The 20896-nt window shown below is 65.0% G+C and overlaps 1 protein-coding gene across 1 annotated transcript in view; it reads left to right on the forward strand.

Annotated features, from left to right (window-relative positions):
- KIF21B (kinesin family member 21B) overlaps positions 1 to 5657 on the forward strand; it is a gene marked incomplete at its 5' end in the record, with an annotated part of 33345 nt that extends 27688 nt beyond the window's left edge. Inside the window, 7 exons of the mRNA XM_081114506.1 lie at positions 88 to 224; positions 683 to 863; positions 1152 to 1316; positions 1549 to 1666; positions 2587 to 2757; positions 3162 to 3361; positions 5052 to 5657. Of these exons, the coding sequence (XP_080970632.1) occupies positions 88 to 224; positions 683 to 863; positions 1152 to 1316; positions 1549 to 1666; positions 2587 to 2757; positions 3162 to 3361; positions 5052 to 5106 (1027 nt within the window). The 3' untranslated portion in view covers positions 5107 to 5657. The remainder of the gene's footprint in view (positions 1 to 87; positions 225 to 682; positions 864 to 1151; positions 1317 to 1548; positions 1667 to 2586; positions 2758 to 3161; positions 3362 to 5051) is intronic.
- Positions 5658 to 20896: the final 15239 nt, after the last annotated feature.

The following is a 20896-nucleotide window of genomic DNA, read 5'->3' on the forward strand; positions in this document are numbered from 1 at the left end:
CCAGCTCCCTGCTCCACCCTGTCCCCCCCTCGGCCGGGCGCGGGGTCCCCGGCTGACTGACGGCGTCCTCTCTCCCTCTGTCCGAAGGGGGATCATCACTCCGGTCGGAGCAGCGAAGGGCGGGCGGACGGCCCCGCTGCAGTGCGTCTCCATGGCCGAGGGCCACACCAAGCCCATCCTCTGCCTGGACGCCACGGACGAGCTGCTCTTCACCGGCTCCAAAGGTGGGTGTCGCCCCAGCCGGTGTGGGTCAGTGGGCAGAGCGCCGGCCTGTGGACCACAGGGTCCCGGGTTCGATTCCGGTCGAGGGCACATGCCTGGGTTGCAGGCTCGATCCCCAGTAGGGGGTGTGCAGGCAGGAGGCAGCCGATCCATGATTCTCTCATCATTAAGGTTTCTCTCTCTCTCCCTTTCCCTTCCTCTCTGAAACCCATAAAAATGAATTTAAAAGAATTCTTTGAGAAAATAAATAAAAGTTCTTAAAAATAATAATAATGATGCGGCCAGCTCTTAGCAGTCAGGGCAGCAGGCACGGACGGTGTCGGGGGCCTGCCTGACGCCCGGGCCCCCTTCTCTCTGAGTCGTCCCCACCCCAGGGACCTGGCGCCCAGCCCCGGCCTGGGATTCGCTGGCCCTGGCGCTGACGCCTGCCCCTCCCCGCTCTCCCCCCACCTCACCCCAGATCGCAGCTGCAAGATGTGGAACCTGGTCACGGGGCAGGAGATCGCCGCCCTGAAGGGCCACCCCAACAACGTGGTCTCCATCAAGTACTGCAGCCACTCGGGGCTGGTCTTCTCCGTGTCCACCTCCTACATCAAGGTGTGGGACATCCGGGACTCGGCCAAGTGCATCCGCACCCTCACGTAGGTGCCCCTACCTGGGGAGGGGGGGGCAGGGGGTGCCGGCCACCCGGGGGCCCTACTCAGGACAGCCTGGTCTGAGGGCCTGTCGTCCGCCGAGGTGGAGTGGAGCTGAGCTCTTCGTGGGTCTCGGGGGAAGCGGCGGCTCCCGTCCGTCAATCAGGGAGGGCTTCCCGGAGGCAGTGGCTTACGGGCCTGCTGGGAGGGAGGTGAGATGGGTCTGCTGGCCGGTGCGGACGGACCGGTTTCATCTCTGACCTCACCTCCCTTCCCTCCCTCCCTCCCGGGCAGGTCCTCGGGTCAGGTGATCTCGGGGGACGCCTGCGCAGCCACCTCCACGCGCGCCCTCACCAGTGCGCAGGGCGAGCACCAGATCAACCAGATCGCGCTCAGCCCCTCGGGCACCATGCTGTATGCCGCCTCGGGCAACGCCGTCCGCATCTGGGAGCTCAGCAGGTCCGGGGGGGCCTGGGGAGATGTGGGGGGGCAGGCTGGGCATGGCCTAGGGAGGGCGCACAGCTTCAGCTTGGGGTGACCCCCGCACAAGGCCAGCTGGATCTCGGAGACCCCCGGGAATGGGCAGCTCCGGAGGGAGGGGAGGCCCCTGGCCGGGTGCATGCCTCCCGGGCCCACCCCATCCCAGCCCAGGTCCCCCTGACCCCCCTGCCCCTCCCGGGCCCTCCCACAGGTTCCAGCCCATCGGCAAGCTGACCGGCCACATCGGGCCCGTGATGTGCCTGACGGTCACCCAGACGGCCAGCCAGCACGACCTGGTGGTGACCGGCTCCAAGGACCACTACGTGAAGGTGCCCGGGGCACTGGCGTGTCCCCCTCCTCCCCCCACCCCTCCCTCTGCGGCCTTGGGACACTCGTGGGAAGAATGCCCTTCCTGGGATGGTTAAACTATATCCACACTAGAGGCCCGTGCACGGAATTCATGCACTCGGGGGGGGGGGGGAGGGCCCCTCAGCCTGGCCCACACCCTCGCAGAGCCTGGGAGCCCTCGGGGGATGTTCCATGACGGCTTATGCCCGCCCCTTAGCGCTGCCCGACTCCTGGCTCAGCAGTGCTCCCCCTGTGGGAGCGCACTGACCACCAGGGGCAGCTCCTGCATTGAGCATCTGCCCCCTGGTGGTCAGTGCGCATCACAGCGACCGGTCGTTCCGCCATTCAGTCAATTTGCATATTAGCCTTTTATTATATAGGCTATTTTATTGATTTCAGAGGGAGAGGGAGAGAAACAGCAATGATGAGAGAGAATCATGGTTTGGCTGCTTCCTACACACCCCCTACTGGGGATGGAGCCCACAACCCAGGCCTGTGCCCTGACCAGGAATTGAACCCGGGACCCTTCAATCCGCAGGCCGATGCCCTATCCACTGAGCCACACCAGCCAGGGCCACAGTGATGTTGATAGCTCCCTCTCCCCTGCCTTCTTCTCTGAAATCAATAAAAATGTATGTTTTTAAAAGATAAAGAGAATTTTAGACGGAGGCACCCACCTTTCTCCATAGCAGCTATGCTGAGCTGGGGGGTCCCCCTGCAGGAACTTAAGTCCATCCCCCCACACCCCGCCCCTGGGAAGGGCCCCTCGCCTGCAGGGGCAGCTCCCGCACCCCTGGGCTAGGCTGCCACCGGGGGCCAGACCTCGGGGTCACCGGCTCCTGGGCCTGAGGCTGCACCCCAGTGGGCAGCTCTGGGCCAACCCCCCCCCTCCCTCCCGCAGATGTTCGAGCTGGGGGAGTGTGTGGGGGGCACCATCGGCCCCACCCACAACTTCGAGCCCCCGCACTACGACGGCATCGAGTGCCTGGCCATCCACGGGGACGTGCTGTTCAGCGGCTCCCGGGACAACGGCATCAAGAAGTGGGACCTGGAGCAGCAGGAGCTCATCCAGGTGCGGCCGGAGGACGGGCGGGGCTCCCCCATCCCCGGCCAGAGCCCCCCACTGCCCGGCCCTGTCCCCTCTCCCAGAGGATTGGTTTCTATATATATATATATATATATATTTTATTGATTTCAGAGAGGAAGGGAGAGGGAGGGAGAGAAACATTCATGATGAGAGAGAATCACGGACCGGCTGCCTCCTGCACGCCCCCCACTGGGGATCTAGCCCGCAACCCGGGCCTGTGCCCTGACCGGGATTCGAACTATGACCTCTCTGGGCCCGGAAGTCCCGGCTCGGCTGGGGCCCTGGCTCCTGGGGACCTGGGGGGAGGGGGGTGGAAGGCAGAGGGGCAGGTGGCTGCCGGGTGCAGGTCCTGTCCCCGCGTCCCTCACCAGACCCCCCCCTCCCCCCAGCAAATCCCCAACGCGCACAAGGACTGGGTGTGCGCCCTGGCCTTCGTGCCCGGCCGGCCCATGCTGCTCAGCGCCTGCCGCGCCGGCCTCATCAAGGTCTGGAACGTGGACAACTTCACGCCCGTCGGCGAGATCAAGGGCCACGACAGCCCCATCAACGCAGCCTGTACCAACAGCAAGCACATCTTCACGGCCTCCAGGTGGGCGGGCGGGGTCCCGGCGAGGGCCACAGGCTGGGAGGGGGTGCAGGGCGGACCCCCAGGGCCCAGGGGCAGGGCAGCAGGCAGGCGCCGGCCCGGCCAGACCTTGCCCACCATCCCCAGCACCACCCCCTGCCCCCCGCTCCCGGCTGCCCTCACACCTGTCCAGGTATCTCCCATCCCAGCGCAGCCCACCCGCCCGCCTGACCCAGCTCCGTCCGGTCCAGGGGGTGCTGCTCACAGAGGCCTCTTCTCTCCCTTCTGGCTCCGAACTTGACCTTGACCCTCTCTCCCCTTCCCCTCCCGTCTTCTCGCTCCGCCTCTCTCCGCCTCTCTCCCCCACAGTGACTGCCGGGTCAAGCTGTGGAATTACGTCCCGGACTCACCCCCTGCCTTCCGCGCCGGGTGCTGGCCATAAAGGGCCGAGCCACCACCCTGCCCTGACCCCGCCTCCTCTCTCCTCCTCCCCCTGTCTCCCCCTCTCTCCACTTCGATCTGAGCTGCTCTCCACGGTACGAGTCTGTTTTACTCCTCCTGGCTCCTTCCAGGCCCCCTCCTCCAGCCTCCCTCCTCCTCCAGCCTCCCCCCTCCTCCAGCCTCCCTCCTCCTCCAGCCTCCCCCCTCCTCCAGCCTACCTCCTCCTCCAGCCTCCCCCCTCCTCCAGCCTCCCCCTCCTCCAGCCTCCCTCCTCCTCCAGCCTTCCCTCCTCCTCCAGCCTCCCTCCTCCTCCAGCCTTCCCCCTCCTCCAGCCTCCCTCCTCCTCCAGCCTCCCTCCTCCTCCAGCCTTCCCCCTCCTCCAGCCTCCCTCCTCCTCCAGCCTCCTCCCTCTTCCAGCCTCCCCCCTCCTCCAGCCTCCCTCCTCCTCCAGCCTCCCCCCTCCTCCAGCCTCCCCCCTCCTCCAGCCTCCCCCCTCTTCCAGCCTCCCCCCTCCTCCAGCCGCCCTCCGCCTCCAGCCTCCCCCCTCCTCCAGCCTCCCTCCTCCTCCAGCCTCCCTCCTCCTCCAGCCTCCCCCCTCCTCCAGCCTCCCTCCTCCTCCAGCCTCCCCCCTCCTCCAGCCTCCCTCCTCCTCCAGCCTCCCCCCTCCTCCAGCCTCCCTCCTCCTCCAGCCTCCTCCCTCTTCCAGCCTCCCCCCTCTTCCAGCCTCCCCCCTCCTCCAGCCTCCCCCCTCCTCTAGCCTCCCCCCTCCTCCAGCCTCCCCCCTCTTCCAGCCTCCCCCCTCCTCCAGCCTCCTCCCTCTTCCAGCCTCCCCCCTCCTCCAGCCTCCTCCCTCTTCCAGCCTCCCCCCTCCTCCAGCCTCTCTCCTCCAGCCTCCCTCCTCCTCCAGCCTCCCTCCTCCTCCAGCCTCCCTCCTCCAGCCTCCCCCCTCCTCCATCCTCACTCCTCCTCCAGCCTCCCGCCTCCCTCCTGCTCCAGCCCCCCCTCCGAGCATGAACAGTGAGTGGGACAGGCCCCGGGCCAGGGGGCCAGGCAGTGGACGGCAGTGGGGGCCCGTCCAGGGCCGGACGGAACCCACCAGCAGCGGGGGAAAAAACTCACGATCAGGAAAAGCAGGCCCCTCCCCTGCCCGGCACCCTCTGCCCTGGGCCTCACAGCGCCCGCCCTGGGCCCGGCCGCGTCTGGGGAGTGGGGGGCACCCGGGTCTGGCCGGCCGGGCCCGTCCGAGCTGACCGGCCGCTCGCTGTCCCCGCAGTGACCTGACGGTGAAGTTCTGGAGCCTGCGGCGGTTACCCCGGGGCCCACCCTAGGGCTGAGGCCGGAGGACACCCCACGCCTCGGCCCCCACAGCCTGGAAGGCATGGAGGGGACACCGGGGCCGATGGGGCCAGCGGCCTGGGTGTGGACCGTGGCTGCGGCCCCTCCCTGCTCTCCTCCCCCCCCTCGGCCTCCCGATGATGGACATGACCCCTGTCTCCCCCCACCCTCTGCCTCTTGGGGGGAGAGAGAGGTGGGGGGACATTTAAGCTGTGACGCCCACGGGCATTCCCCCTCTTGTTTCTCTCCTTGGCCAAGCAGCCCCCACCCCACCCCACCCCCGTCCAAGCCTCTGGACACTGCTCCTGCCTCTGAGCCCAAACCACAGACCTCAGGTAACCACGGAAACAGGGGTGGGCGGCTGGCCCTGCCGCTGAACTCAGCCCCTGGCGCTGCACCCGGCCGCCCCGGCGATTCTCGGGTCCCTCTCTGACGGCGATTCTCGGGGTCCCTCTCTGACGGAGCCCAGGCAGGGCCGCTGCAAAGACTCCTCGGGCCGACGGGCAGCCCTCCCTCCATTATTTATTTTTATTGACGCCTCCTGGACTTGAAGTTTCTTCCCTGCGGCTGTCCCTCTGCTTTTGGGGGCCAGGAACCCCACTGGGACCCACCCCACTGGCCCTCGGGGCCACCCCGTCTCTTGACTGCAGCTCAGGCTGCCCCCACGCTGCCCCGGGGCCACCCTGGTGACCCGACCCCCGGCCGCCTGGCGCTTCAGTGCCTTCCTCATCCGTCCGGGCCCAGCACCGCGCTGGGCACCCTGACACCAGCCTCCCGTGTCTTCTCACTTGGGGGGTGTCATGCCCACGCCCCCAGAAGGCGGGGTGCCCCACCCCCAGCCCAGGGCCCCGTGGGGCCATGTGGGAAGCAGCTCGGATGCAGCCCCCCATCCGTGACCCCTGGTTCCTAAGTCGTCGCTCAACCACTGAGCCATGCAGGCTGGGCAGGGAGGCAGTCTTAGCTGTGAACGGAACGCACCTGCTGAGGCCTGTCCCCGCCTGTTTCCACCTGTTCCCACCTGTTCCCACCTGTCCCCACCTCTTCCTACCTGTTCCCACCTGTTCCCACCTGTCCCCACCTCTTCCTACCTGTTCCCACCTGTTCCCACCTCTTCCCACCTGCCCCCCGCTCTGCTGGGGCCGCCCAGCCGAGAACACAGTCCTGCCGTGCATGGCCAGCTGGACGGGTGCATGAACTCTCCCTCGTGCAGACAGACGCGCCCTTGCCGACCCGCGGGACGCCTGCCTTCCACGCTGGAGACCCCTCTCCCGGCCCTCGAGGGGCATCCCCGGCCCCCCCGGTCCCCCCACGTCCACAGAGAGCTCCCCCTGTAGGAAGACTCGCATGCATGACGTTCACACCGTGATGAAGAGACTCCGCGAGAGACTGCCGTCCTCGCCGGGCGGGCGGGCGGGGGCGACCTGGAGGCCTCAAGGTGCTCGGTCCGCTACCTCACCTCACGGCGCCGGCTCCGCCGTCCTGGCAACACTTGAAGTCCCTCTGAGCTCCCCCAGCTCCGGCCTCTCCGCCCGCACCCGGGCGAGGCCAGGGGCACAGGTGGGGGCGGGCCCCCCGCCTCCTCGCACACGCATCCCGCGCGTCGGAAGCACAGATGGGTGTGGTTTGAGCACAATGGCGGCAGCCGTGCATACGGGGCCTGGAGACCCTGGGGGGCCGGCCTCGCCCAGACCAGGCCTCACCCGGGACTCAGCCTGATTTTGGGCCACCGCCTTCTTCCTCTTCTGTACCCCCTCCTGCCCGCCCCCCCGCAAGGACCTGAGGCCAGGCCGCATGGGAGTGCCGTGGGCCCGGGAGCAAGCACCCTGTCTGGACCCCGCACCCCAAATCTTTCCATGCGGAGTCCCTATGAGTCCGGACCCACATCCCTTGGCCCCTGTGAGTGCTTTTTTACTTTCCATTTCAGAGGAAGGGAGAGGGAGAGAGAGAAACATCCATGATGAGAGAACCATGGACTGGCTGCCTCCTGCACGCCCCCCACTGGGGATCGAGCCCGCAACCCGGGCCTGTGCCCTGACTGGGAATCGAACCCTGACCTCCTGGTTCATAAGTCGATGCTCAATCATTGAGCCACACCGGCCGGGCCCTTGGCAAGCTCCTGGGGGGGGGGGGGGGGGACGGGACGGTGTCCCTCCTGCTGCCCCGGGGCCTCCTCGGCGCCGTCCTGGCCCAGCCGTTCGCAGTATTAACCGCTCGGTGTTGGTCTCAGTGGAGTGACTCCCCTTGGCCGCCGAGTCCCCCAGGCCGGCCGCTGGCCTTGGCTCCAGAGGCTGCCCAGGCAGGAGGCAGGGGCAGAGGCTGGGACCCCCACCCTCACGGCAGCTGCAGCCCAGCCGCCTGCCGCCCTCTGGGGCCTGGGGCTGGGGCTGGGGCATGGAAGGCAGGAAAGAGCTGAACAGCTGCGGCCAGACGCGGCCGCACTTTCTCACGCCGCCCGCTTGGCCGGACGCAGGCGGCAGCTGCTGGGCCGTGGGGGTGCCCAGCTCCATCAGAGGCCGCCCTGGGCTCCCTCCCGTGAGGTCTGGGTGGGGTGCGGGCACCACCCCTCCAGCTGCCTGTGCCTTCGAGCACCGAGCTCCTTCCCAGGGGGCACCCCAAACCGGGGCCTCCGCCCCCCCTTGCCATCCCCAACTGGGAGCTGTGGGTCATACTCATAGCTCAGCCAGGCCCCCTGAGCCTCGCCCCTTCTCCTGGCTCCCAGATCCTGCGCTGCCCGCCCTCCCATGGACGAGGAAAGTTCTCTCTCTTCCGTGGCATCTTCGTTCTACCCCCACCCCTGACCCCTCCCCAGCACTCAGATGAGCCCAATCCCACCCGACCACGCCCCAGGCCAGTCCTGAGGTCCTTGCACAGGAGTGGAACCTGCCCCACGAAGAAGAGCCAAAGGGTCAGAGAAGACCCCTGCAGCAAACCAGCCCAGGCCCGGCCCCGCCCACCAGCTCTTCTCTAGCCGCCACCCCTGCCCTGCCCAGGCCCCCGGCAGGGTTCCCTGGGCTCGCGCTCCTGCCCGCGTGGCCAGCACAAGGTGTACGTTTTGTACCTCTGCCCGCGACTGTACATAGTGTATGAAAGTTATTTAAGCCTCCCGCCCGCTGTACAGTTCTGTGCCCAGACCGATGTGTGTGCTCTCGGAAGTTGTCATAATAAAACCCGAATGACCAGGGCTGTGGGGGTGCGGTTCCTGGGGGCCCTTCTCAGGTGGGGGCCGGGCCTCCCCGGGGATGGGGGGCGGGTTACGAGCTCACAATGCCCCTTAATCAACCCCTCTCCGGCCTAAACCAGGAGCCCCGCCCAGAACCCCCAGCTCGGCTTGCACAGCCTCAGCTCCCAGGACGAGGGCAGGCGGACGTTCCCAAGAACCTCCCGCTCTGGCCTCAGCGCCCCTGGCAGAGCCGGAGAGGGCGGAGGGGTGGCTGGGAGAGGCCTGGGCCCCGGGGGCCGCTGCTAAGGGGTGGCCCGCCCACCCGCCGGGCACGGACTCGCGTGGAAAGGCCAGGAGACCTGCCCCACAGCAGCCTCTCCTTGTTGTTAATCCTCACCTGAGGGTATTTTTCATTGATTTTTAGAGAGAGTGGAAGGAAGGGGGGGAGAGAGAGAGAGAAACATCGATGTGAGAGACACAGGGATTGGTTGCCTCCCACCCAGGTCCGTGCCCTTGACCGGAATCGAACCCGGGACCCTTCAGTCCTTGGGCCGGCGCTCTATCCACTGAGCCACACCGGCCAGGGCAGAAGTTCCTCCTTTTATTGCGAAGGTGGTGCAGGTCAGGCCTCCACCTCCAGCCCAGGGCTCAGGAGCCGCCCGCTCTGGGCCGCCACCCGAGGGCGCAGCGTCCGTCGGTCCGTCCGTCCATCCAGAATGGCTGCCTCAGCATCTCCGCCGGCAGCAGAGCCAGGACGTCCGGGTTCGGGCCGGCCGGCTCTTGCTGGCTTCCAGGACGTGCAGGGTCTGTGTGGCAAGGCAGCTGACCGAGGGGTCGGGGTCCTCGCTCATGGCCCTCAGGGCTGGAACAGAAGTGAGGGGGCGCCCGGCCGTGCGGCTCAGGGGTCGAACCAGGAGGTCACGGCTCCAACCCAGTCGCAGGCCGATCCCCAGTGCGGGGCGTGCAGGAGGCAGCCGACCCATGATTCTCTCTCATCATGATGTTTCTCTCTCTCTCCCTCTCCCTTCCTTTCTGAAATCGATAAAAATATATTATTTAAAAAAACAAATGAAATGCCGGGTGCTGGGCACAGAGACGCTGTGGGCTGGGCGGGGGGTGGGCCTTGGGAGCGGGAAGGGGCCCCCCAGGGAGACTGTGCACAGAAACGGGAGTGGGGGTGCTGGTGGCGTTGCAATATGAGCCTCAGTTCCTCTGGGGGCCACAGGCTCAGGGGTGGGGTCTACGGCTCCGTGGGAGTGGGGTCAGTGAGTGCACACAGGGAGGGGGGGCAGGAGAGCCCCGACCAGCACCCCAAACCTCAGCGCCTTGGGGATGAGCCTCTCTCGTCCCTTCTCTCCGGGGGGTGACTCCGGGAGCCCCGGTGCCACTCACCTGTGCAGGCCTCCTCGATGTCAGCGGCCGGGGCCACCTCAAGGCTCTGGATGACCTGGCCTGCGGGGCACACGGCACCTCAGGGCCCCCCCGAGGGCGGGGGAGGGGCCTGGCTGCACCTGCTCGGCCCCTCCCCCACCCCTCCCTCCCGCCCCTGGTCCGTCTCTCCCCCCCAAACTGGACATGGCCAGCCTCCCGTTCGGACTTTTCCCAGGAGGTTGAAATGATGTCCCTGCTTCTCTGAAGGGCGGGGGGACGGACAGGGGACCCCTGTGCTCCCACCGGGCTCTGAGCGTCCCACAGAGCACCCTCAACTCTGACACCCCCAGCCCTGACACCCCCAGCCCTAATACCCCCAGCCCTGACACCCCCAGCCCTGACACCCCCAGCCCTAATACCCCCAGCCCTGACACACCCAGCCCTGACACCCTCAGCCCTAATACCCCCAGCCCTGACACCCCCAGCCCTGACACCCTCAGCCCTAATACCCCCAGCCCTGACACCCTCAGCCCTGACACTCGCGCCTGGGAGCTCGGCTGGCCCGGCCTCCTGGGACCTGCCTCCCAGGACGAGGCCTGTTCTGCCCCAGGAAGGAGCTTCCCAGAGCAGACAGTCCTCCCGCCCCCCAGACCCTGCGTCCCGGGGCCGGGCCGTCGGTGGGGGGTGGTGGGGGGTGGTGGGGGGACCCCGTGGCTGGGAGCAGAGGGGCCCCACCTGTGAACCACACGGCGGCCTGGCGGACGGGGGCCTGCGGGCTCCGGAGCAGGGACAGGCTCTGCGTCAGCAGCCACAGGCCGCGGCCGGCCTCCCGCTCCAGCTGGGGGACAGGCTCCGGTCAGGACCCCCCGTGGCAGGCAGACCACCCGGCCTGGGTCCCCGCCCCGGGGGCCGCCGGCTCACCAGGGCTCTGAGGATCGTCCACAGGTCCCTGTCGGCGAACACGGCGCGGAGCCGCCACCAGCCCAGGATGGAGGCCGTGCGGCACAGGGCGAGCCGGCAGACCTGGTGGAGGGCGGCCAGAGCGGGAGTGGGGCTGGGAGGGGAGTTGGGAGGGGGGCCAGGAAGGGGGCCGGGAGGGGGGCCGGGAGGGGGGCTGGGAGGGGAGTTGGGAGGGGGGCCGGGAGGGGGGCCGGGAGGGGGGCTGGGAGGGGAGTTGGGAGGGGGGCTGGGAGGGGAGTTGGGAGGGGGGCTGGGAGGGGGGCTGGGAGGGGGGCTGGGAGGGGAGTTGGGAGGGGGGCCGGGAGGGGAGTTGGGAGGGGGGCCGGGAAGGGGGCCGGGAGGGGGCCGGGAAGGGGGCCGGGAGGGGGGCTGGGAGGGGAGTTGGGAGGGGGGCTGGGAGGGGAGTTGGGAGGGGGGCCGGGAAGGGGGCCGGGAGGGGGGCTGGGAGGGGAGTTGGGAGGGGGGCTGGGAGGGGAGTTGGGAGGGGGGCCGGGAAGGGGGCCGGGAGGGGGCCGGGAGGGGGGCTGGGAGGGGGGCTGGGAGGGGGGCTAGGAGGGGGGCCTGGAGGGGCAGAGGGGCGCGCAGAGGGCAAAGGGTTGGGAGAAGGGCGGTATCTCCAGGCAATTTTCCCACTAGCCGGGGTTTACTTTTTAAAATATATATATTTTTACTGATTTTACAGAGAGGAAGGGAGAGGGAGAGAGAAACATGGATGAGAGAGACTCCCGCACGCCCCCTGCTGGGCATCGAGCCTGCGACCCAGGCATGTGCCCTTGAGGGGAATCGAAGCCCCTTCCCGAGCGCTCCCCGCTCCCCATCCCCGCGGCATCGGCCTCCTGCGGGAACCGGCCTGGCGCTCACCTGGGCCACGCGGGCATCCCTGTCCGCCAGGTGCACCACCAGGAGGACCAGCGAGTTGAGCACCTGGTGCTTCAGGGGGGACGCGAGGAACGACCTCTTGACCTTGGCTAGGAGCATCCCGTAGATCTCAAAGGCCTTCAGGCGCAGGGGCTCCGACTCCTGAGCGAGGCAACACCCTCCGCCTCCGTCTGCTGGCCCGTCACCGGGGATCGGCCGGATCTCACCCCCTGACCGCATGCCCCCCAGGCCCCTCCCTTCCCCACCGACACCGCCCCCTTCTCCCCCTTATAATCCTTATTCGAGAGGACATGAGCCGCCGGCCGGCGTGGCTCAGGGGTTGAGCATCGACTTATGAACCAGGAGGTCAGGGTTCGGTTCCCGGGCAGGGCACAGGCCCAGGCTGCATGCACATGCTCATGTCCAGTGCGGGGCGTGCAGGAGGCAGCCGGTCCACGGTTCTCGCTCATCACGGATGTCTCTCTCTCTCTCTCTCTCTCTCCCTTCCTCTCTGAGATCAATAAAAATCTATTTTAGAAGAAAAAGAAAGAGAGGACAAAAGCCATCGGCCCCCGGCATCCAGGCCAAGCCAGCAGGGCCTTCCAGATCATTCCTCCCAACTCCCCCGCCCTCCCCCCACCCCATTCTCCCCAGCCGCCTGGAGCTGGGCAATGAGCCCTGGGGTGAGGGGGGGGCCCTACCGCCTCGAAGAAGGGCCCGAGTGTGAAGGCCAGCTGCACCAGGAAGGAGGGGAGCTTCTGCCAGGTGAGGTGCTCCACCAGGCACCTCAGCACCAGGAAGGTCTGGGTGACGACCTCGCCGTCCTCCGAGTGGCAGCAGTTGAGCACGTAGGGCTGCAGGAGGCCCAGCTGCCTGGTCTGCGGAGGGACAGTCCAGGGATTCCCGTGCCGGTTCGGCCCCGCCCGCGGGTCAGGGCCGCGGTCCCCGGGAGACCAGGCTCTCATCCTGGCACCGGCTGGGCGGCGGCCAGAGGGAGCCGCCCGCCGCCTCACCATGTTTCCGTGCAGCGCGAAGGTCTCGGCCACCCGCAGCAGGAGCTTCACCGTGGCCGGCTCCTCGCACTGGAACCAGCTGGCCAGGACGCGGGTGGCGGCCTCGTCCACGGTGGCCACCACCTCCCGGCACCAGAGCAGCTGGCGAAGGAGACGAGAGGGACGGAGACAGTGGGCATGGAGGGGCAGCGTGGACTCTGGGGTCCTGGCTGGGCGTGAGGGCAGACCTGGGCCGAGGGATGTGGGGGGACCGGCGAGAGGCCGAGCTCAGGGAAGGGAACTCCGTATCCTGTCTCTCTGGGACCTTGGTTTATTTTACAAGTTTGCCTCGGGCATCTGTGACACCCACCGGGAGCTGGAGGGGTGAACGCACTCAGAGATGGTGGGTAGGTAGATAGATGATAGAGAGACAGACATAGACGATCAATTGACGGATCTATAGTTGATAGAGATAGGTGATGTTGATAATCTATATATATAAAAGCCTAAGCGACTGACGGACCAGCCAGCCAGTAGCTATGACACACAGCGACCACCAGGGGGGGCAGGCACTCATCGCAGGAGCTGCCGAGCTGCGGTGACTTGGCAGTGGTGGTTCTCAGGTGACGCACCCGGAACCAGAGAGGAGGGAGTCTGATTCTGGGGTGCGTCACCCGAGAACCACCCTTTCGCAATCTGGGACCCCTCGGGGGATGTCGGAGAGCCGGTTTCAGCCCGATCCCCGCAGGCCAGGCCTAGGGACTCCACTGGTGCATGAATCCGTGCACCGAGCCTCTAGTGGATAGATATAGATGATAGACAGATGAGAGATATAGATAGATAGATAGATAGATAGATAGATAGGGACCTAGAGATACCGATCTGTCTGTGTGTGATCACGTGAGCCTGGGGAAAACTATGGCAGGACGTGGCTTTGGTTGCGTGCCTGCGAAATACCCGGGAGCCGCGGAGAAGGGGCGCAAGACTGATGTCATAGGAGGGAGAAGGCTAAAGTGGGAAATGTTCTTAAAGGGACAACAAAAAAAATCGCGGCACGCGTGACTTCGTGTGTCTATCTGCCTACGTTTACACGTGCCCATGCGGTCTCTGAAACGCCATTGAAAAGGACGAAAGCTAACCAGACACGTTCAGACCGGCCGCGCCAGCTTCCGGGCCACCCACGCCGGGGGGCGCGTGCCCGCGTTCCGACGTGTGGCCCCCGGGGCGGCAGCGCTGTTCCCACCGGACGCCTCTGATGGGCATCTTTGATTGACAGCTGGAAGACCCACCTCCGCCAGGAGCACGAAGGCCGTGAGGTGGTCCCTGTACTCCTGCTCGCGGAGCATCTGGATGATGAGGCTGAACACCGGGCAGTTGTGCCAACAGTCCCTGGTCGCCATGGCCCTGGGGCAGGGGGCGGGGGTCAGGCCTGGCCACAGGGGCACCCCCGGGAGGGCCTGGGGCCAGGGACATAGCCCAGGCTTAGCTGGGGCACCCAGGGGGCACCCCCGGGAGGGCCCGGGGCCAGGGACACAGCCCAGGCTTAGCTGGGGCACCCAGGGGGAGCCTGGGCAGGCACACAGGGCCACTCCCGGGAGGGCCCGGGGCAGGCACGCAGCACGGGCTCACCTGGCCAGCACGCTGACGCCCTCGTAGTGCCTCTCGGGGCTGGTGAGCAGCTCCCAGCCCTCCTGGGTCTGCACATACGACACGTAGTCCCCGTACCCCGTGCTCCACATCAGGGTCTTCAGGGCCTCGACGGTGGAGCTGGGGAGGGACCGAGAGCAGACAGGGGGGCACCCACCCCTCAGCTCCCCTCCCCCGCCTGCCCACTGGAAACTCCCTGAGATCTGCTGGGGGTGGGACAGCCCTAGGAGACTAGGCTACCGTCTCACACATGAGGACGAGGCCCAAGGGGAGGCAGGGAGGCAGCAGGGGGCAGGGCCTGAGGCCAGGGCTGTGGGCTCAGGAGCGGCATCACAGAATCTCAGCCTCGGCCCAGTAGCCAGAACTAACATCTTCTAAGATGTCCACTGAGCCCAGCCGGCTTGGCTCAGTAGTTGAACATCGGCCTGCGGACCGAAAGGTCCTGGGTTCGATTCCGGTCCAGGGCACATACCTCGGTTGCAGGCTCCTCCCCGGCCCAGGCCCCGGTCCGGGCGCGTGCAGGAGGCAACCCATCGATGTGTTTCTCTCACATCGATATTTCTCTCTGTCTTTCCCTCTCTCTTCCCCTCCCTCTAAAAATCAATGGAAAAATATCCTCAAGTGAGGATTTAACAACTAAATTAAAAAAAAAAAATTATAAGTCCACTGAGCCCAGCCAGTGTGGCTCAGTGGTTGAGCATCAACCTATGAACCAGGAGGTCAGGGTTCGATTCCTGGTCAAGGCACACGCCCGGGTTGTAGGCTCGATCCCCAGTGTGGGGCGTGCAGGAGGCAGCCAATCCATGATTCCCTCTCATCATGCATGTTTTTCTCTCTCTTCCTCTCCCTTCCTCTCTGAAATCAATAAAACATAAAAAAAAAAAATTAGCTGAAACCGGTGTGGCTCAGTGGATAGAGCGTCAGCCTGCGGACTGAAAGGTCCCAGGTTCGATTACAGTCAAGGTAATGTACCTTGGTTGCGGGCACATCCCCAGTAGGAGATGTGCAGGAGGCAGCTGATCAATGTTTCTCTCTCATCGATGTTTCTAACTCTCTATCCCTCTCCCTTCCTCTCTGTAAAAAATCAATAAAATATATTTTTTTAAAAAAATTAAAAGCCCACTGAAACGTGTTACAGTGGAGTGTGGGGAACCACATGCCCTGGCCGGGGGTGTGACGGGGTCGGGAGGTGGCAGGGGGTACCTGGATGGGGGTGTTCAGAGGGTGGGCCCTGGGGACCAGAGGTACCTGACCGGGTCCATCCACTTGGTGACATGCTCGCTGCCCCTGGCGGCCTCGGCACCCCCCTCCACCACGAGGAAGGACGTCTGGATCAGCAGCGCCATGAACAGCGGCGGGAACAGCGTCTGCACCTCCATCCGCCGGCTGGGCTCCAGCAGCAGCTCGTGCATGGCCCTGGTGGCCTGGGGTGGACGGAGAGCGGGCGCGTGGGCAACGCTGGCCTCAGCTCTTGGGTCCACCCACAGTGACCATGACAGGCTGGTCCAGAAATCCCAGGCATCAGAGCCAGGAAACATCAAGGGAAATTCCTAGAATGCTATTATTTTAATTTCTTTTTTCTTTTTTTTCCCCCCTTTAGAATGCTTTTTTTAAAATTATTAATTTCAGAAAGGAAGGGAGAGGGAGAGAGAGAGAAAAACATCCATGCTGAGCGAGAACCATGGGTCAGCTGCCTCCTGCACGCCCCCTACTGGGCATGCGCCCTGACCAGGTTGGAACTGGAGGCCTCTTGGTTGCTGGGTCAACGCTCACCGCTGAGCCACACGGGCTGTGCAGAACGCCATGATTTTACTAGTAAAGTGCTCCCCCCACTGCCCGTTGCTTATTGTCTCACCGTCCTAGAGAGTTAACAGGGCCTGGGGTGTCAGTCCTCCCTAAGCCCCCCAGGGAGAAATAGAAGCTACCCTGTCCCCCTAGGAGGCACGGTGGACTGCGAAACCCTCCCACATATCGCACCCCAGACTCTGCAATGGCCCACCGGACAGAGAAGAGAAGGCGGCGGCCCAAGGAGCTCAGGACAGCAAGGCCCGGGCAGCGAGGAGGCCGGCCCCACCCAGCGCCTGACACAGGGCCCCGCCCAGACACAGAGCCCCGCCCAGACACAGGGCCCCGCCCAGACACAGGGCCCCGCCCAGACACAGAGCCCCGCCCAGACACAGGGCCCCGCCCAGACACAGGGCCCCGCCCAGACACAGGGCCCCGCCCAGACACAGGGCCCCGCCCAGACACAGAGCCCCGCCCAGACACAGGGCCCCGCCCAGACACAGAGCCCCGCCCAGACACAGGGCCCCGCCCAACCCCAGCGCCCGCCTACTATCAGCGGGGAGATCTGCGTCCTGCCGCTGGCCTCGGGCGCCCTGTGCTTCAGGTGCACCGTCAGCCTCCGCAGCAGGTGCTCCATGATCGCCACGTAGCTCTGGGGAATGGACGCCAGGATCTCCCAGGGTTTGCGGTTCCCCCTGCGGAGGCAGCAGCGCAGCGGCTTGTCACCCTCCAGGGGCCCCGCGGCTCCCCGCCCGGTGCCCATCAAACTCACAGCCGGCAGAGCAAGGCCACCACCCCGATGCGATGCTAGCAGAAGGAAGCGAAGTGGGGACAGGAAACCCATAGGGGAGCAAATGGCCCGTGTGGCCCAGTGGATAGAGCGTCGGCCTGTGGGCCGAAGGGCCCCGGGTTCGATTCCGGTCCAGGGCACCTACCTCGGTTGCAGGCTCCTCCCCGGCCCAGACCCTGGTCTGGGCGCGTGCAGGAGGCAACTAGTCGATGTGTTTGTCTCACATCGATGTTTCTCTCTCTCTTCCCATCTCTCTCTAAATCAATGGGAAAACGTCCTCGGGTGAGGACTGGGGACAAAAAGGAGTCGGGTCCATTTGAGAAGGGGCGAATCAGAAGTTTGTGGGGCTCGCGCCTGGAGCTGGCCGGGGGCCCACCTGTGGGACTGGTCCTGCATCTGGAGCAGCGTCAGGATGACCTCGTCGGCGTAGGCCTGGGCCAGCAGCTGCAGGACCTTCCTCATGGCCTCCTGGGCCGTGGCCTCGGTGATTCTGTTCATATTGTGGTAAATGAATTCCACCATTTCTGGGACCTGAGATGGGAGGGCAGGGGGAGACAAAGGTTCCTTCCTGGATGCTCAACCCCTGCTCATCAGGAGACCCATAGCCGGGCACCTCCATAGCTGGGCACCCCCATAGCTGGGCACCTCCATAGCCGGGCACCCCCATAGCCGGGCACCCCCATTGCCAGGCACCCCTATTGCCAGGCACCCCCATAGCCGGGCACCCCCATTGCCAGGCACCCCTATTGCCAGGCACCCCCATAGCCGGGCACCCCCATAGCTGGGCACCCCCATTGCCGGGCACCCTCATAGCCAGGCACCCCCATAGCCAGGCACCCCTGCAGAGGGCGGGGTGCAGATCAACGGAAATTTAAAAATAAATTTTTAAAAATATATTTTTTATTGATTTCAGAGAGGAAGGGAGAGGGAGGGAGAGAGAGAGAGAGAGAGACATCAACGACCAGAGAGAACCACCAATAGGCTGCCTCCTGCACGCCCCCTACTGGGGATCCAGCCAAACCAGGCATGTGCCCTGACCGGGGTTGCCGTCTTGATCTCCAGTAGGGGGCGTGCAGGAGGCAGCCTATTGGTGGTTCTCTCTCATCATTGATGTTTCTCTCCCCCCCCCCCGCCCCCCATTTCCTTCTTCTCTGAAATCAAAAGATTTTTTTAAAAAAAGAACAGGAAGAAGGAACCCTGACATTGCCCTTCAACCGTCCGGCCCCTCACGGCTGCTACCTTCCCGATTTCCGGCATCGAGGACTTCAAGGTCATTCTTAGGATCTTGGACGCGGCCCTGACGTCGTCCTCCCTGTCGCTGGCCATGGCCTCCATGAACACCATGACGGCGTCCATCCTCTCCTCCGGGCTCAGGAATTCCCTGAAGAACTGGAAAAAGAAATGGCGCTGTGGCCGCTGCCGTGGGGCCTCCCAGCCCTGGGGTCCCCCGAGGCCTCTGGACGCCCAGAGTCCAGCCACCAGGGTGCAGCGGGGGCCGGTCCCTGGCCAAGCACCAGGAGCCTCCAGCGCTGACGCCCCCCGGGTAGGAACGAGAGCCGGGACCACGCGATACAGGGGACCATGCAAAAGGCATTTCCGTGTGAACTTGGAACCCAGTCCGTCAGGTGGCCCAGTGGACGTGAGTCTGATGCTCAGAGCGAGCCGACTGGCCGCCGGCAGCAAGGGCCTCGTGTCTGAGGCTGCACATCTTCCGGGCGCTTCCCCAGGGCTGAGTCCCCAGGCGGCCTGGCCCTGTTGCCGGGGGCCAGGGGACCGCACACAAGACGCCCGCCGCCTCTGCCCTCCTGGAACTGACCATCAGGTAAACAGCTGATCGAGGGGAGTGTGAGCCAAGCTAAGAAGGGCCCGGCCGGCGTGGCTCAGTGGTTGAGCATCAACCTATGAACCAGGAGTCAGGGTTCGATTCCCGGTCAGGGCACATGCCCGGGTTGTGGGCTCGATCCCCAGTAGGGGGCGTGCAGGAGTCAGTCGATCGATGATTCTCTCTTATCATGGATGTTTCTCTCTCTCTCTCTTCCCCTCCCTTCCTCTCTGAAATCAATAAAAATCTATTTAAAAAAGAAAATCCGGGAGTCAGTGCAGAGTCAGATGGGGAATACCAGGCTGGCATTTGCATCTTAGAAAGACTTGTCTGACTGCAGCGCAGAAAAACGTGTGACCTCAAGCTTCAATCAACCGAGTGCCGCTAGCCTAGAGGCTAGGGCAGTGATGGCGAACCTGTGACACGCGTGTCAGAGGTGACACGCGAACTCCTTTTTGGGGTTGATTTTTCTTCGTTAAATGGCATTTAAATATATAAAATAAATATCAAAAATATAATTCTTTGTTTTACTATGGTTGCAAAGATCAAAAGATTTCTATATGTGACACGGCACCAGAGTGAAGTTAGGGTTTTTCAAAATGCTGACACGCCGAGCTCAGAAGGTTCGCCGTCACTGGGCTAGGGGGCTGGGCCTTCCTTGGGGACATGCCCCTGTGTCTGTCTGTGTGTGTATTGGCGGGGGGGCGGGGGCGGGTTATGCCTCTGTGGCCCCGGCCAAGCCCTCCTTCTCCCCTGCACACGCTCCCCATCCAGGCACCCCCCACGCCGTGGGCAGGGAGCGTTACCATGGCGAGGTCCTCGATGTAGACGAGCCACTCCCCACGGAAATGCTTCTGCAGCTCCCTTAGGATCAGCTCCGTCTTGTGTTTCATGCCTGAACCCAGAGCAGCCATCAGGGCAGGGCCTCCGCGGGGAGGAGGAGCACAGCCTGGCCCCTGCCCCTCCACTCAGATCCGCAGGGTCCACGCCGGACGGACGGACGGACGGACGGACGGACGTGTGACCAACGGCACAGGGAGCGCGCCCAGGGCCAGGCCCAGGGTCGGGGGAAGCTGTGCAGGGGGCCCTCCAAGAATCTTCTGGAATCTCTTAACAGCAGGCATGGGTTTTGAGTTCCTGCGGCGAAAGCTCGCCCGTGCCCGGCCATGGGGATCCGCCCCGCGCTAGGCTGGGCTGGTGGGTCAGTGGGTCCCCCCAGCTGCGGTCACAGGCCCGCCCACACCTCCCAGGGGCCCCCCTCACTTACTTCTGTGCAGCACTAACACCTTGAACAGGTAGTGCAGCCCCTCCGAGGCCCCCGCACTGGCGTCGGGGCTGCGGCTCATGCAGAAGATGCCCAAGGTGGCCATCAGCCTCCCGCTGATGGAGAAGTCCGCCAGGTGCTGCGGGGAGAGGTGGTGGCGGCGGTCCCCCGGGCACCCTCTGGAGGCAGCGTCTCCCCACCAGGACCGCCGGCCCCCTCCCCAACCTTCACTCAATCACCTGCCCGTAGGCGGTGAGCTCTACCCACTGAGCCCACCTGGCCGGCTCCACATAGGGAGAGCCCTTCCGCCTCAGCCCCCAGGGAGATGGGGCAGCCGAACCCCTGAAACCGCCCGGCAGGTGTGGCTCAGTGGGTAGAGCATCGGCCTGCGGACCAGAGGTCCCGGGTTCGATCCTGGTCAAGGGCACGTGCCTGGTTTGCAGGCTCCTCCCCGGCCCAGGCCCTGGTCGGGGCACATGCAGGAGGCGACCAATGGATGTGTTTCTCTCACATCGATGTTTCTCTCTGGATTTCCCTCTCTCTTCCACTCTCTCTAAACATCAATGGAAAAATGTCCTCAGGTGAGGATTAACAAAAAAACCCGAAAAACCACACACACACACAGAAAAACAAGAAATCCATAAAAAAAAAAACCCTGAAACCCATTAGCTGTGGATCTAGGTCTAGGCCAGTGGTCGGCAAACCGCGGCTCACGAGCCACATGCGGCTCTTTGGCCCCTTGAGTGCGGCCCTTCCACAAAATACCGCCTTCTGCACCCGGGCCACGAAGTTTCAATCGCACTGTATGAGCGCGCCCGCACGTGGTATTTTGTGGAAGGGCCACACTCAAGGGGCCAAAGAGCCGCATGTGGCTCGCGAGCCGCGGTTTGCCGACCACGGGTCTAGGCCAAAGCCCCCCACCAACGCGTCCGTCCGTCAGGGCTCACTCAGCCGCGGGCAATGCCGCCCTGAGCAGAGAAGGCACGAGCCGGGCAGTAGCGGTGCCCTGCCCGCCCTCCGGTGCTGCCCTCAGAGCCACAGGCTGTCGGCCCCGCCCGGCTCACCAACAGCTCCGGGAAGTTGCAGGTGAAGCGCAGCAGGTGGGAGATGGTGTAAGCCGCCCGGCTCTGCGCC

The sequence above is a fragment of the Myotis nattereri genome, assembly GCF_964212035.1.
Source record: "Myotis nattereri genome assembly, chromosome: 20".
NCBI lineage: Eukaryota > Metazoa > Chordata > Mammalia > Chiroptera > Vespertilionidae > Myotis > Myotis nattereri.